The 16,836-nt window shown below is 33.6% G+C and overlaps 3 protein-coding genes across 4 annotated transcripts in view; 2 read left to right on the forward strand and 1 right to left on the reverse strand.

Moving 5' to 3' along the window:
* The window catches only part of LOC131847555 (dynein regulatory complex subunit 7-like), a 157,859-nt gene extending 155,013 nt beyond the window's left edge, over positions 1-2,846 (forward strand). Inside the window, exons 11-14 of the mRNA XM_059197138.1 lie at positions 116-337; positions 927-1,136; positions 1,931-2,022; positions 2,690-2,846. Of these exons, the coding sequence (XP_059053121.1) occupies positions 116-337; positions 927-1,136; positions 1,931-2,022; positions 2,690-2,846 (681 nt within the window). The remainder of the gene's footprint in view (positions 1-115; positions 338-926; positions 1,137-1,930; positions 2,023-2,689) is intronic.
* Positions 2,847-3,607: 761 nt separating this feature from the next.
* LOC131847694 (FERM domain-containing protein 8-like) lies at positions 3,608-11,216 on the reverse strand. Of its 2 annotated transcripts, none has more exons than XM_059197326.1 (11): positions 11,007-11,216; positions 10,339-10,556; positions 9,273-9,398; positions 8,180-8,293; positions 7,462-7,627; positions 7,011-7,172; positions 6,244-6,429; positions 5,422-5,551; positions 5,089-5,229; positions 4,450-4,567; positions 3,608-4,054 (listed from the first exon to the last, which is right to left on the reverse strand). In XM_059197326.1, exons 1-11 carry the CDS (start codon positions 11,135-11,137, stop codon positions 3,870-3,872), a joined length of 1,677 nt encoding a protein of 558 aa, XP_059053309.1. In that variant the 5' UTR covers positions 11,138-11,216; the 3' UTR covers positions 3,608-3,869. The 2 variants fall into 2 exon arrangements, with proteins under 2 accessions (XP_059053309.1, XP_059053308.1); XM_059197325.1 differs by having other exon boundaries at positions 8,180-8,419.
* Positions 11,217-11,495: 279 nt separating this feature from the next.
* LOC131847727 (uncharacterized) lies at positions 11,496-13,414 on the forward strand. Its single transcript, XM_059197365.1, has 3 exons — positions 11,496-11,784; positions 11,884-12,056; positions 13,000-13,414. Exons 2-3 carry the CDS (start codon positions 11,892-11,894, stop codon positions 13,396-13,398), a joined length of 564 nt encoding a protein of 187 aa, XP_059053348.1. The 5' UTR covers positions 11,496-11,784; positions 11,884-11,891; the 3' UTR covers positions 13,399-13,414.
* The last annotated feature ends 3,422 nt before the right edge of the window (positions 13,415-16,836 follow it).

The raw sequence follows: 16,836 nt of genomic DNA on the forward strand, positions 1-16,836 counted from the left end.
TCATATCATGACTTGTGTCCGTAATGCTGTTCACGTATATAGGCGAGTATCGTTACCATTATGTGGGCCATAAGCCTATTTACCATGTGCATTAAAAAAAAAGGTTCATTTTCAGGCTGACCCATGCGCTAAACCGCCACGACCTCTGAACATTTATTACGCTCTTTGTGAGAATATGGAATGGGAGTACAAGACTAACAAACACATAAGAGATCGGGAGTCAGATATTAATGGATACTTGAAACAGCGGCACAAGGAGTTGACAGAGCCTCTTTTGTTTGTCGCCTTATTTGATACTGAGAGGAACGAAGCGGCAAAAAAAGGATGGAAAGAACAAGTAAGTTATAATCACTTTAACCTTATATAAACACAATAGGTGCTACAGACAGACCTCTATGTCGGGGCTACTTTGAAGCCAAAGAAACAGTCGCTAACGTAATTCTTAAGCGCGTAGCAGTGGCCATCTACAACGCACATATATCCTCGGAAAGGTGAGGTCGCTCCGTGAACCCTGTGTAGACAGGATGCTACTGTGCTTCTGGGAGAAGCTTGAGCTGTTTTACAGTATTACGATTACAAATGTAATTATATTTTATTAGTATTGGTATATCGTAATGAACTAGGGGTCTGTTGTGCAATGTTCCCAACTTGGCACGGGTATTATTGAACAACAATATCACCCTATATTAAGTCCTTTATAAAACTCTAGTATATTGCTTTGCTCTACTGTCAATTTCTGCTGCATACGCGATATAAGGTTTCTTCTTTAGTATTTTTTTACAATATGCTATACTATCGAACCAACGGTTAAGGAATATTTCAAATCGGTACAGTAGTTTAGAGCCTGTCCAATGCTAACAATGAAATCTTTCCTCATTATAATATTAGTATGGATTACAACAATTATTGTTTTCTTAATTGTTTAGGAGACAAAAAGAGCCGAGGTGACAGAAAGAGAAAAGGAGGCTGAGATCGACCCACTGGCTCCGTACCTCGCTCGTATGTTTGGCTCCGGTCACGGGGCTGGTTCACCGCTTTCAATCAAGGAGGCCACATTAGTCAGAGAACAATGTATTAACGACTTCAGAGCTAAACAACTGGCCAGGCAGAATTTGGTGCAGGAAAGATTCGACACGGTAGGGTTTAATAAAATAGCCGGCGGAAAAAAGCTAATGAATTGTCTTAAATATTTTCTACTTTATAATATAATATATATCCTGTAAGGATATATTTTATATAACCTTAAAGGTTTCTTACTCTTCAGAATTTATGACACCTATGTAACTTCTAAGGCTCTACGCGTAATCGCCTTATGTTGCAAATGTATCAGATATATACTAAATATCAGCTACGAAACTATACTGTTTCCGCTGATGCTATGTAGCGTAGCAAGTAAGATGTTCTATGAAGATGGTATATCTACTTTTAGTAACAAATACGTGTCTAATCTAGATATTCTGCTCTGTAATTAGTAACACCACTCATTATAAAAGCATGGCTCAGTAAAGCCGTTTCTACCTGTGATAATAACCTATATGGACCAATTAATATGATTGGTGCACATGAAAAATCTATAGCAGAAATAGTAGCATAGCATAGCTCTGATGGAAAAGACCTAGATAAACGTATAACGCGACTGATTCCGAAGAAATTATTAAAAAATAAATTTATGGGTTTATAACATTAAGATCTTGATGTCTTACTATTTATACTGTTAAGGCTGATTGTTTGTATGTTTGTTGGTATTACACCAATGGTATAAAAACCCAGTCGTTAAAAAAAAAAACATCAGTTCATATGTTTTAAACAGAAGTAAACAACAATATATAATTTATCAATAACAATTTTCTATTATACCTATTAGTACAATAATTATTGTCTTGTCTTATTGAAAATTTATTATTTATTTTACAATTTGATATATTTGTAGCTAAATGATGAATACAAAAGCAAGAGACTTTGGTATCTGGCAAACCAGTTCATCCTAACACCTGAAAAGGAGAGTGCCTACTTTGCTACAAGGTAAATGAAATATTTCAACTATTTATATGCATTTCACCTATAAATTTGTTATTTATTTATATAATTCATTCCACTGCGATAAAACTTTATCAAGTTGTTACTCACAATTGCATAAATATTATAGTATAACTGCATAACATGATTGTATTTGCAATATTTCTGCATGATATCTATGACCGCGACAGAATATGTATAAAATCAGTCGAAATCATGTACATGTATTTTTTTACCACTCATGTTCATTCATTATCGCTACCACATAGTGCTAGTGTTAATACTGTGGCGCATTACTTATTTTCTTACTGTATTGATCGATCTCCTTTTCAATAATGGAACAGGCAAAGATCCTTAGACCTTACAGCCTAGTATATTTTTACGATTCTTCATATTTGTGGAAGTATTGAGGCCAAATGCCAATTCTTGTCTGTGGTGCATTACGTTATTGCGCGGGAAAATAAAAATCACAAAAAAGACTTCTTCAACAGACATACTCATTTTCATGTGCTCCTAATTCTTAATCGTGTTATACTATTGTTTAAGTCTGTAATTTACTTTCATTATAATATACACTTTCTAATATACACAACAAACCGTCATTAATACAGCCCCGACTAACAGATAGCTACTTCTCTTAAGAAAATTAAATACATAAACATTTTTGTGGCAGTGCTGAATTGGCGTTCAAGGTGCACGCATTAGAAGTAAGGCTGACAAGGCACAGGGACCTCTCGGAGCCGCGGTTCAAGATGCTCCGGGACTATCTGGACAAGCATCCTCTCCTCAAGGAATACAACCGCATGAGGCACTACTATGGCGTGAAATAGGACCGTAATGTCTCAGCAAGAAATATCACTAATCCTCATTCACTGGCAATTGCTTAGGCAAAAATATAACAAAATAAACTATTCTGACAAGTCATGCAAGAATAAATTCTTGCTAATGTTTAATTTGATACAGTTATTTACTATTTGCAATTGTTTTATTTGTATTTATTATAGGTATTAGCTGATAACCTATCTTCAAAGCAAAAGGAGAAACGGGATGAGGAAAAACCCTGAAAAATGTATGGATTGTGGAAAATAAAATAATTTTCTGTAATAATATATTTTTATTATATTTTGATTGAAATATAAAATAAATGTTTTGTATACGAGTATATTTTAATTACACTATACACAATTATCTTTTCACAGATGTCTAATATAACCGCAGTGTAGATTTTACATGTTTTACATAGGTAACTAAGTTTTAAAATAAAAATAATCACTGAATTAGGAGATAAGACCTACTTGTTGTTAATAAAAATATCTTTAACAAATACAAGATTATAATTAATTTACAAATAAATAATGAATACATGTTTCGAATAATTCAATTCGCTAACACATCTGTAAGGCTGACTATATACAGTAGGTCACTCGTTAAAATGCGATTAACGTCCCGTCAACGTCGACACTGGATATTGCTTTAAAATATATATAAAAGAGATTGCAAATTTTTTAACTGCTTTATTTTTTTGTATCAATGAGATGGCAAGTGGCAATCACTAGCGCGACCGAGCAGATTGCCCCACCCGTCGTGGGTTGCCAGCGCTAACCTCGACAGTTTGTTGGTTAGTCGGCATTGGAGAAAGGATCTACTTATAGTTAAATTAAAAATAAATAATGAATATACTTATTCACAAACACATCAGTAAGGCTTACTATATACAATCGGTCACTCGTCAGGTTGCCCGAATACGACTAACTGGGGAATACACGACAGTTGATATTGTTTCAGGCCACCCTATCTGGTATAAGTCGTGAACTATATTTTTTATATCAAGAGATGGCAAATTTTAAATGCACCTAGTGTTTGGGGAGTATCCATGAGGGTTGAGGATGGTTCAAGTCAGTGTTCCAGTCACCAGCGCCACCAAGTAGGTTGCCTCGACCGTCGTGGGTTGCCAGCGCTAACCTCGACAGTTTGTTGGCTAGTCGGCGTTGAGGAGAGTCCGGCCTGGACAATGGCGGTAGCGATATACTCCCGGAATCTGTTGACAGATTTCTTCTTACTTTTCTATTTTCAATCGGCCTCAATCAAACAAAACCATAGTAGTTGCGGAGTCGCAGTTTTTATTGTGATTATGGTCGCTTCGATTCCTGGCATCATTTGTATTTATCCATTCATTTATCCCAAAATTAAACAGAGTTTGCGTTACTAAGCAGAGTTTAAATATTTAATAAAAAAATATTACTTATATAATATAGACAGGCAACACCCAAATCAATAATAACAAACAACTCATTAATATACAAATTCTTGTACCGTGCGAGGAATCGAACTTGCGATCAACGAAAGTAAGACAGTATGCTAAACCGGTAGACCACCAAGTCCGATCTGCCTTTCCAGTTACATGAAACATAAATAATACTATAGTCTGCTTACCAGAATGGTAGTCATAGTTAGCGTGGTCACTCGGCGTTTCTTGGCCAAGCCGTTTCCTGTACTCCCCTGCGAAGTGCTCTATTAGAGTATCCATCATTGTGGCTTGCTTGGAGAATACCTATATATATATATTGATTTGTTAGAAGGATGTAACGTGTTTTGCTTATATAATACTAATAATACTCCAGGACAATTCACACAGCGCCATCTAACCCCAAACTAAGCAGAGCTTGTGATATGGGTACTAGACAACTTCTAATAATACAGTACATTTAAATATTTTTTGTAAATACATACATAGTCCAATAAAATTATAAACGAAACCATGGTGTGACCAGTTTTGGCGCAATATATATAAATGAGTCCGCAAATACGTGAATAATAATGACGGGATAGAGATGAAAATTGAAAAAAAAAAGATTGAAATATTACTTCCTGAGGAGATAAAAATCATCGCTCTTAAGAATATCCTTCAATTCTTGTCCCTGATTGGTTTCGATAGCAAACTTTGAAAAAGAGCGAGCACAACAAATCTATGCAGGTCGCAGTTTTATAGGTCTTAGCCCAAAATATCCAATAAAAAAAATTAGGAAGATAGATAAGTACTCTACAACAATCTTATAAGGTATCCATTCTAACCTGCAATATCTTAGAGACACGTAGGCCATTTTCCACGACCATGAACTGAAGAAAAAGACAGGGCAGGCAGTCCTCATGGTCATCTGACGGTAACCCGAAGTCCCAAGATAACTCTTCATACAGCAAACCCAGGAGTACAGTCTGAAAGAAAGGCCGAAAATATGTTTATTTCAATAATACACATTAAAACAACCTTCATATACTATAATAATTAATTGTCCTGGGATATAATAATTATTTTAAAACATAAATGCTTCGTTCATCAAAAAATAGGGGACTTTTGGTAGGTCTTGGATCTTGGTCCATTGTAGGTGTAAATATTTGGCAACTCACACTTTCAGTATCGTCGATGACATACACGCCGGTGGAATTGATGGCCACAAGGACTGGTATATCCTCGTGGGCGAGCAGACTCGTTAGACTGCGGACTGGTTGCTCGATCTGACCTTGGAAGAATGCCGCCCTAGAAGAGCGGTATGAGCTACAGTGATGAATTTAAATGTAAGAACAGTCACGGCTGCAAATTAAAATTATGCAGATATTACAGAAGCTTCAAGAAACAAACCATTTCTTTGAAAGAACACCCTAACATAATACAGTCCAGTGCTCTCTGCGGAGCTGTCAGCAATAGTAGGTAAGGTTTATTTTTTAATGAAAAGAAATGGTATTTATTCAGTAGACTCTTGGAAACAAGACACACCATTACAACCCATGGCGTTTTCCAGAGGAGACCACTAAATCCTTACTAATATTGTAAATGCGTAAGTAACTTTGTCTGTCTGTCCCGCTTTCACACGAAAACTACTAAACAGATTTAAATGTTAGGTGCACAGATAGTCTAGACCCTGAGAAAGGGGTACGTTACTTTTTAATGCGAAAAAAAGTTAAGTTTTTTAAACAAAAGGGTCGTAAAGGCTTGAAAGAGGAGATGAAAGATCGACATTTTTGAACCGATGTAGAACGATGAAACTTTTCTCTTTGCCTTTTTTGGGTTAAATTATTGAATATTTTTTCTTTATTTGGTCAAGGTCACTATAACATGCGGACAAAGTCACAGCACTGCTAGTATACTAATATATGAGATAACTCACGAAATTATGAACACCCGGACAAAGCTAGAACAGGCTATTAGTATATTATAAATAGTGAACTCACCCGTAAGCGGAATGTGTACGAATATGCGCAAGATATTTATGCCGTAGTTTTCTGGGCGGCGCTGCCGGTGGTCTTTGTGCTTGTTCTAGAAGTTTCGCTTCGGGGCTGCCCTTCCGGCCCGCAGGTAGTAGCTGAGCCCACCGACCGGAACGAGCGTGCTTCGGTAAATATTTATCTTGGTGTTCCCTGAGATAATCAAAAACACTAGCCGTCAAAACCTTTGGACCTTTAGGCCAACGGAATGGGAAGATGCACGAGCCACGGGTGTTACTTGAGCGTAACGTGTTCATGTAGAGAGGGAGGTAACTGGTACCATCTACCATCACGTAGGCTATCAGCTTGCTTCCCATTCCTTTTACATAATAATAGTAATAATATCTCAAAACAATACACACATCGCCATCTAGTCCCAAAGTAAGCAGAGCTTGTGTTATGGGTACTAGACTTCATTTAAAAGAGCAACACGCAAGTTTCTCGATCTTTCTTCTTGTGATGAGTCTGTGTTCCGAATGAGTGGTAGAATAAAACAATATTAGTCATATTGCTTACCTTGTTTAAGTTTCTTTGATTAAAGATTACTTCTGAATATATTTTTTTGTACACACATACATAATATACACAGAAAACACCCATATCATACAAACAATCATGCTCAAGAATACAAATGTTTGTACTGTACGAGGAATCGAACCCCTAACCATCGGAAGTAAAGCGGTGTGCTTGCTTAACCGCTGGAGGCCGTTGTAAAAAAATATAAAATGTTTTACCTAAAGAATTTCGCCGTATGTCTATGGGGATCGTATGGGCCTAATTGAATTCTAGCTTGCAGTCCGCCCAGCATGACCGCTTGAACGCTTTCCAACGGGTACCTGCCCATCACAACATTATATCTCGCTTCTTCGTACAATAACTCCTGGATTTTGGAATCCCTTGAAGAAAATATACATATAAATCAATACCTTCATTTTTAACCAAATTTGAAACGGTAGATATCGTCAATGCGACTGTACAGTATATTTTCCGAGTGCTAGATGTTGGCAACACCAGTAATTTCAGAATACAAACACTGTACAATCAGCCAAAATTATAAATTGACCTTAGTTTTTTGGTGTACCCAGATTCAAACTGGCTACCTTCACGGTTTATAAATAGTAGATGCTTTATTTACGCATTAAGCGTATAACAAAAGTTATAAATTTAAATTACTTCTTCACTTACTTGATCCCTTCTTCCAAATGCTTAGGGAAAAACACATTTCGCTGTAACCTCAACACTGGTTGGTCCTTTGCCCGTCTCGATTCTGATCCGTGGCCGTACCTCTGAAGTAGCTTCTGCCAATTTGCCCACAGCTGCCACGGGCAGTGGTGTGGCTTCAATTGAATTTCTAAGAAATTTTTTATCTTAAATATTATTATTAATAATAATACAGGATAATTCACGCGGCGACATCTAGTTCTAGGATAAACATAGCCTGCATTCTGGGTACTAAAGTACATATAATCTTCTATGTATATAATATACATAGAAATCACCAAGACTGATATATATATAATCATATTTATCAGGATGGTCTAACTGAGCTGAATTTATTTACTAACCATTTTCCACCGGTGTCGAACCATCATCTACTAACAGGTGAAGGTGACGCTTCCACGTGAATATATTTATATATTAATTAATGTATTTTATTAGGTTTTAGATGTTTATTCTTATTAAGAATTACAATTCACTGAACAAGAGAACTAAAAGCATAAACTTATACAAAATTAAATATTAGTGGAAATATAAAAGAAGATATATACATATAATGCTGACGGAGTAGTAACCGCATTAATTATAATATTTTTGGTTGGCTTACAGAGCATAGATGGCCTCAGCGGTACTGGGTTAATATGTACACAGTAGTGTGTATATTTTTATTATTAAAACTACTCACCTAACAAAGGACTGCACATCCACAATGCGAAAACATTAGCCGCTAAACTTCTAGAGCTAGGCTGCGTCAGACCCAACTCCTCGGTAGCTAATACTCCATTGAGGAACCGCGCCGCTGTGACACACAACGGCATCTCCTCTGAGCTCATTTCCATCATGACAGCAGTGCGAGACATGAGGTACACGTAGGTAATGGGATTTGAAGAGACGGTCGATGAAGAAGCTGTACTACCTGATGAGCCTGATCATAGAAATATAATAGAAATAATCTTTATTTTAAAAGTACTTTTGAATAGTCTTTTTACTCTACCTCCTTTCAGGAAGACTCAGCACAAGAAGAACAAGAAATAAACTTGCATGTTGTTATATTAAACATATGTAAAATTTTACAAACTAATAAATAACATAATTTACAAAAGTTGAAGTTGTTAGAAAAAAATACAAAATTTATAAAAGTACAGAAGTAAGAATGTTTCATGAGATTACATAAATATGCACAGCGCCATCTAGGTCCAAAGAAATATAGATAATAAGTGAAAAAAAAATGGAAATAACATTTCTCATTAAATGTACAAGCATATAATATGCAAAGAAAAAAAACGTGGTATAACAATATGGCGAGTGATATTATGCGTTGCCATTCAAGACTCAGATGTCTTGCCTGTTATCTTTCCCTTCCTAATCTGACACTAAAACCGAAACACAGCTTCCAAAGAAGCTACTTGGCAGCTGAAATAGGAAAGATTAAGGATTCCACGCAGATAACTTTTTATAATCGACCTGTGGTAAACTTACCCCAAAAGAGGTCTAGCGTAATTATATAGTAGCTGTTCCCGCGACTTCGTCCGCGTGAAATTTAACTTTATTTTTCTAAAATAAAAGTACCCTAAGTTATTCTTTATTACATCAGCTACCTGCCAAAAAAAGTCCCGTCAAAATCGGTGCGGCCATTTCAGAGATTAGCCTGAACAAACAGACAGACAGACAAAAATTGTAAAAGATGTTATTTTGGTGTATGTATCGTATTTATATGCATATGCTTGTAGTAAAAAACGGTTATTTGAGTATAGATAACAAGATAGAAAAACATTTACCTGGTAAAGGTGGTGATATGGCGCTAGAGGAGCTACCACCGCTGGTAATAGGTTCCGTGGTACTGAACGATCCAGCCGCTATACTGCTTGATCCAGTTTGGTTGGAACAACTGCTCAAGTTGGATCCTAAAATATTTTGATATCATTAAAAAATGGGAATTATTTTTTAACTGTTTTATTTAGTTTCGAATACCTTCACGACTGTTGTCCGAGTTATTTTTAATGGATGGCTATGGTCCATTAGCCTGCGCGAACAGTATGCTTGCACCAGTGGAGGATGATAAGATAAGCATAATGTCAGACCAGGTAGCCCATCGTGACAAATTCGCCAGGAATGTATCATGATGGTTTCCAGGGAAACCGCGTGGGAGTCAACCTGGCTTGGTACATTGCTAACGATGCAGTAATTAGCTCACAAAACTAACATTTCTCCTTGTTGTCCTAAATTGTATATTCAAATATTATATTTGATGTATTCAAATACACAATCCGAGATACAGCTGAAGGCTTTTTTATCATATAGAAAAATCGTCTCCACATTGAAGAAGTGACACCCTTATCACTGTGTGGGATTGTTACTCATTAAAAAACCACACGGTACACCGTGGTTTTTAGTTAGTTACATGTATGAGAGTCATTGCCGGAGTCGCGAAGTCGCGTTAGCATAACTACCGCGGCCCCGGCAGCTTTGGCCGGCCCTATAGATACTGTAGAGCAGGCCCCATCTCGTTATTAGGTCGATCTATTTCGCCCTACTCAATTGTGAAAATGAATCGGTACACGCGCACGCCTCTTCGGCCATTTGGATGCTTATTTTGATACCTACTAATGTGAATACTTATTTTCTCCTGTGAACCTCATCATCATTATCATTTTCTTAGATGCCACAAAAATATAGTTTTTTTTTTAGTTTTGCCCAGTTAGGTATTAATCACAAGTTCTAGTACAAAGTATGGTGCGAACTTATAAACTGTATTTATAATTTATCAATACAAATTTACGTGTAAAATAAAAAAAAAATTGTAAGTAGGTAAGTATATAAATTACTAGGAACGGAATACATTACCCATAACACTCTTTTCCAAAGAGTCTGAGCTGTTACTCTCTTTGGAGTCTGTCTGAAGGGGTTTATGGGGGTCATGTTTGTCCCAGTCGCTGTGGCGCCCTAAAGGACTATACGACAAATGCGGCAATCTCTGTGACACCGAATATAAATGTGCGTTCACTTCAGCTTGTAACTTTTGACTTTGTACACTGTAATATTCTTCACGTGACCTGAATTCGCTGAAAAAAAATATTGCAATAAAGAGGTTGAACCGTAAATAGGTGCTATATTTTCTCTATCTACGTAAAAAAGTATTTGACACAGATACTTAGATTGGTTATTTATTAAAACCAGTCGGTTACGAATTTTTTTTCTCTTGTCACAAGAGAAAAAATATTATTTATTCTTTTTTTTGTATCATATTTTTCGTAAAATTTAGATTATTTTCAGTATTGATAGGGCTTTTCACTAATGACAAAATTCAGGAAAGACATTTTAAAGAAAAATTGAATACGGACTTTATCCCGTAATTCGTATTGCTTCGTAGATGCGAAATTATTTGTAGGTAATATTTATATATTAAATTGCTGATAAATATGAAGTTAGTATTTAATAAAACTTCTATAAATTTTCTATTGTATACGCATAGGCAATGGTAATAGTCTTTTTTATTTGTTTACAATACCTACTTGTATTGATATTCTGCTTGAATCGGATATCCACGCCTTGAATAATCGACAGGGATAATTGTTATATAATTTCCATTGTTCTGAACATTCGGATTTTCACCATAAGCACCCATGTCTGTTTGGTGGTCCATTTATTGTATAAATTCATAAGTTACAAATGATTTTTTGGGTTACACATGCTACAAGAAAAATATTTTCGCCTACTTTATCGATCGGACTTCGCGCCTTAATTTGGGTTGCCATGATGCCATACAGGTTGCCATGCCAACCTATTTCAATTATATGAAAATTAATAGATTTTATAATAAAATGTTATCTAAAAATATTACTGACTGTAAGATGAGTTTCTTGATAATTAATAATTCTACCTTGCAATTTGCAATTCAATCAAAATATTAATTATTTAACAGCTACATATAAAAAACAGCTGTTTAACATTGCTATGTCAGTAAGCCTTTGATATCTGTGGTTATCGTTAATTTGCCAATGTCAACAATCAACACTTCAATAAATTCACAAAACACTTCTATTTTATACACGTACTAAATTAAATTTACATTCCCTTTGTGTAACACTGTTTTATTTATATTATTATGAAAATCACACTAATTAGTTTTGTAATGAAAGAAAATTCACGCTGAAACTGTTAAAAATACCGGGCATATGATTATATTTCTTTAGATATAGATACTAAACTTGGACATTCATTATATTTTTTACTTGATCGAAAATCTGAAATCAAAAACAAAAACTTGTAGATTAGTACAAGTAATTGCAGGTAAGAATTGCAATTTAAATTTAAATTTTTAGGTTTTTCATTATTTTGTAATACGGGGTGTTGAGATTCCTATATTAATTTTATACCTTTGCTTTGTAGATTTACGGATGGAGGCAAAATTGAAAGAATACCGTGCTCTCCGACGCCGCAAAGAATTAATAGATAACGCTAAGGACAAATTCGAAAGATCTAAGGAGAAGCTAATAAATTTTTTAGTGCCCAAAATATTCGGAGATATGGATAGAGAAAAGAATGAGGATGAAGTTCTTTTAGTGAGTTACAATATTACTCTAATCTAGTATTATATATATATAGTATATTTTTATACAACAACTATGACCCATAATTGCAGAAAACTATTGTAATAACTTATATTTGTTTTTATTTTATATAATGAAATGGCAAACAAACTGATGGCCTATATGATGATAAGTGGCCTCATCTTATAAATATTCATGCCTATATACTATATACATTGACAACACTAATGACATTACAGCATCATGTGATGCCCATGTGTACCTTTGCTATAGGATATCGATGGCATGTATCCCATAATTTTATTGTATTATCTGACGCTACAAATAAAATATATTACAAAGCAAGCCGCTTTATTGCTGTGGAATATGTACCATTATAGGTTTAATTAAGAAGAATTAAGTTCAAAGTCTGCCTTGCTACAACTTTGATTAATCTTGTTATTATTTATTGATTATGTTATGGATACTACATACTAATACTACTATAATACTAAATAAAATTAACTATTCATGTATAGGTAAAAAACATATAATGACTGTAATGACTTGCTATAGAGTAAAATGTCTAAGTATCATATCTTATTATATATAATTCTTCATGTTTGTCAACTCCTCATAAACAGATGGACCGATTTGGATGAAATATTGTATATATATAATTCTTTATTGGGTTCATAAATAGTTTCAACTTGGTTAGCACTGTTTTTCCAGGCAGGATGTCTGCTGTGTCCACTATAAATAAATCTTTTATATTATGAAGTAACAATCAAATGTATCAATTATGTTGGTGTGACTATGTATATGTATGTGTGTGTATGCTGCAGGTATGCTACCAATTTAATTTAATCTATGCTATTTGTAATACAAGAGAACAAAAAAGGAAAGGAGGGTATCAATATTTGCTGAATAAATGTACATCATTATTATTATTCACATGTCTTTTATTATTTTTCAGATGGAACATGAAGAACTGCCAAAACCAGTATTGCCACTCATCCAACCTGACGATTCCAGTAGTAACGAAGAGGCTACTTCATCTACGGAAGTTAATGAGCTAGAGTCATCTGAGGAGGAAAACCAAGAGTCTTGGCGATATTTCATCATCAAATGGTCCCTTTACAGTTTGACCTGGTTGACACTATATATTTTTTTCCTACAAATACAATTTGGTGCAGTATTCTTTGCCACGTCTGTGTTAATTGGTATATATTTTAATACACGCACAAGGCCAAAACAAAAAGGAGAAATGTCGGCATACAGTGTATTTAATGAAAACTGTGTTAGTATAGATGGTGCATTAAATGCAGAACAATTTGAGAAAGAATTAAAGTATGGCATGAATATTTTCCGATAAATTGTTAACTATGTATGTTGTTCTTAGTAAGAGCAAGGGTATTTTAGCGATGATTTTCTGAGATATTTATGCAACACAATATGTTAAAAATCATATCTCTGTACTTTTTATGTGTAGTATTATATTTTCTTTAACAAGATGGATATTTTATACAAAGACGAAACGACTGACTTTCATGCTTGCATAGCATGAAAGTCAGTCGTTTCGTATTGCAGACTACGTAGAATGTTAAAATTTCATTTACTTATTATTCTTAAACTTGACGAATATGTGTACTTAATAATTATGTGAGGTTTGGAAGTACATTTCATATATTAAACTATTGATACAGTTTCGCAGGAATGCATTAGAAATCGTTGAGTTTCTCTGCTATTCAGTGCTATAAGAACTTTTCTAGTAGTTAAAGTAGCGTATGACGCGAACGATCGGATGGCATAGCCATACTCGTAATTATTAAAACACACAGTTAATCAAATTTCATCTAAAATATTTCTGTAATACAATCCATATACAAATGTTTTCTACTTCTACTCATATGAATGAAATTTTATTTGAAGAAAACATAATTCGAGTATGTAATCATATCATCAGTCATGTAATTTTTTTGCGTGATAAAAAGAATATTCGCAGTTTGTATTTGAGACCAAAACTCATGTTCTGGTCTTAAATGTATTGTCTCAAGACAATATGCTATGGAAACGCTGGTTTTATAACTTTAGCTGATAAGTACCTTTTGCATAAAATTTATACGAAACTTAATATATACCGACCTAATAATGTTTTTAAAAGAATATTTATTGCTTAAATAATAAATTTATTATAAATATTAAAATATAATACATTTATTATTTATTAATATTTATGTATTAGTATATAAATAACTGCTCTAAGTAGGTGATAGACGAGATGTCACAATAATGTATACTTGTCTACAATTATATCTGTAATCAAATATACTGTGCCAATGTTTATCTACCAGAATAAAAAAAAAGTTTATATAATTATATAATATGTGAACATATTATTTACTCTTATATTGTATTAATGAAATACATATGTGAAGGATGGAAATAAAATACTTCGGTAATAAAATTTTATTTTTATTATAATCACATTTATAAATTGACAACAAATATAAAAGTCAATAATGAAATGCAACATAATTTAAACTGACTGCAATGTACCCATACAGCACGCGCTGATCATTAAACAAATATTGGTATTGCACATATTTAATACTAGTTAGTAACTGCGACTTTATATGGTTTTTTTTAGATAAAATGTCCGTCCTCAAGAAAATACCTTCACGCCTAATTTCCTTAATCAGTTTAGTCATGAAAATTAACAAACAGTACACAATTTCGCACTTATATTAATATAGAAATAGGACGAGTGAACGCGGGAGCAAACAATAGGTCACTCGTCAGTGTGTCCTAAGTTAATAACACAACTAAATAAAGTGCTTACTGACTAAGTGTCCGTTCTAATATCGCAGATTAAATAATATACGTTTTTTTCTATTTATTTAGGTCTATCACAGACACTTGGATGATTCAAAGCTACCGTTCGGAACGTAGTTTGAGCTGAGAAAGTATTATAGTTACAATAATAATCCTGGACAATTCACACAGCGTTAGTCTAGTTATAGGACTAGACGACTGATAATGACTTAAATATTGTTTTATAAATACATAATATATAGAAAACACCCAGACTGATATTTATGAATACAAATGTTTGCATAGTACGACCATCAGACGCAAAGCGGTATGAGAAACCGCTAGACCACCGAGGCCATCATATTCGTCATAGCTGATTTATATCCATTGGAATAATGTACCTAGCAAATGTGAAGAGCGTTTTTCGATAATTTGCAGAGATTACTTTCCTTTAAAAAATTTAATTACGAACGGCTTCATTTAAAAAGAACGGACAGGTTCTAGATTTATAGATCCTAGATTTACCAATTAGTTTAATTATTTCAAAAACATAATAAATTTTTTTAACAACATTGGATATTTCTAACACTTTAATAATAAACCGTATTATGTCGCAACTAACAAATACTAAAACAGTCGCAATTTAACTTAGAAAGTCCAAATTACAAATACTTTTAATTATAATTTTAAAAGTATTTAATTTGTTTATTTCTCTTAGCAGATACCTATATATGACATTAATTTCGGTACCTAACCCAAATTGGAGCCATAAAATCTTAAGACAAGTTTTTTATGAATTGGGTTTTTATTACATGATTATCTGCTAAGATTTAGTGGCCCTACTTAAAGTGATTCATCATATAAAATTACCTACAATACAATACATTTCAGTCCATTTAGCTATTATATAGACACTTTTATTCCATCTTCTTTAAATAGAAATTTAAGAATATAATTATATTAAAAAAATACAAATGTAAATAAAAGATAATACTACGGTGCAGTAATAATAATAAATTTTTGTATAAAAAATTACTGCAATGCGTTGATCATAACATAATATACGCGACTATATTTATAACAAGAATAGCAATGGAGTGCACGCCCCGCCTGATAGTAAGCAGTCACCCATAATGATTCTTGTTCTCTGTATAAAAATCTCTTCCATATCAAACAAATGAGTAACTACATAGTCTTTACAAGTGATCTATGGCATATATAAGGTATAATTATCATGTTTCAGTAAAAAAAATATGCACAGGATGAAACTATACTCAGTGTTATTATTTGTGAAACTGTAGAATTGTTGTAATCAAATACATACAAACTACGCGATAATATCGACGTACATATGAAAAGGATAATTATTTTCATATTCATTTATACTGTGAAAATTTATTCAGTCTACTTAATATTGTCTGAGTTTTTAGTTTTTTCAAATTAACCTGCATATTTTTTATATAAAAGCCATTCGTTCCGTTTAAAAATCGCTTATACAAATGTTATTTATTTACAAAAGTTGGACTTTGTACACATTACATTAAATATTTTTGAGCAAAAAGAAGCATAGGAATGTAAAAGACAACTAAAAAGTCTAGACAAAGAGGGTAGATATAAGTATCATTGAAGAAAGTGGGAATACTTTGATTCTATTCTGTGATATCCAGATTTCACGTCTTATCATTCTTTAGAATTTACACCCAACTCTTGCTTTTTACAGGTCACTTTTAAAAGCCTATTACAGTTAATATCAATACTGTCTCGTAAAAAAGTATACCATTAGCTATTGCTTGATGTGACAATACTAATACTATTTATTAGGTAGTAGTAATAGTAGTAGTAGGTAGGTACTTAAACTATCTGAACAAAAGAAAAAATAGAGTAATATTTGTCAGTAATTGGGATCACCGATTTCATATTTACTATACGGTGTAGTGTGACAACACAGAGCAATTAAAAACACGTTTTTTAAGCGTCGACACCGTCCTTACGAAAATCA

Source organism: Achroia grisella, unplaced genomic scaffold, assembly GCF_030625045.1.
Source record: "Achroia grisella isolate CSIRO2021 unplaced genomic scaffold, CSIRO_AGI_Agris_v1 utg540, whole genome shotgun sequence".
Taxonomy (NCBI): Eukaryota; Metazoa; Arthropoda; class Insecta; order Lepidoptera; family Pyralidae; genus Achroia; species Achroia grisella.

Coding starts and splice junctions, on each gene's coding strand:
- LOC131847694 (XM_059197325.1), bottom strand. CDS start 11,137: ATGGACCACCAAACAGACATGGGTGCTTATGGTGAAAATCCGAATGTT. Junction 10,557..11,006: donor CAAGCAGAATATCAATACAA/GTAGGTATTGTA, acceptor ATTTTTTTTCAG/CGAATTCAGGTCACGTGAAG. Junction 7,628..8,179: donor GATGTGCAGTCCTTTGTTAG/GTGAGTAGTTTT, acceptor AAAATTTCTTAG/AAATTCAATTGAAGCCACAC.
- LOC131847727 (XM_059197365.1), top strand. CDS start 11,892: ATGGAGGCAAAATTGAAAGAATACCGTGCTCTCCGACGCCGCAAAGAA. Junction 12,057..12,999: donor ATGAGGATGAAGTTCTTTTA/GTGAGTTACAAT, acceptor ATTATTTTTCAG/ATGGAACATGAAGAACTGCC.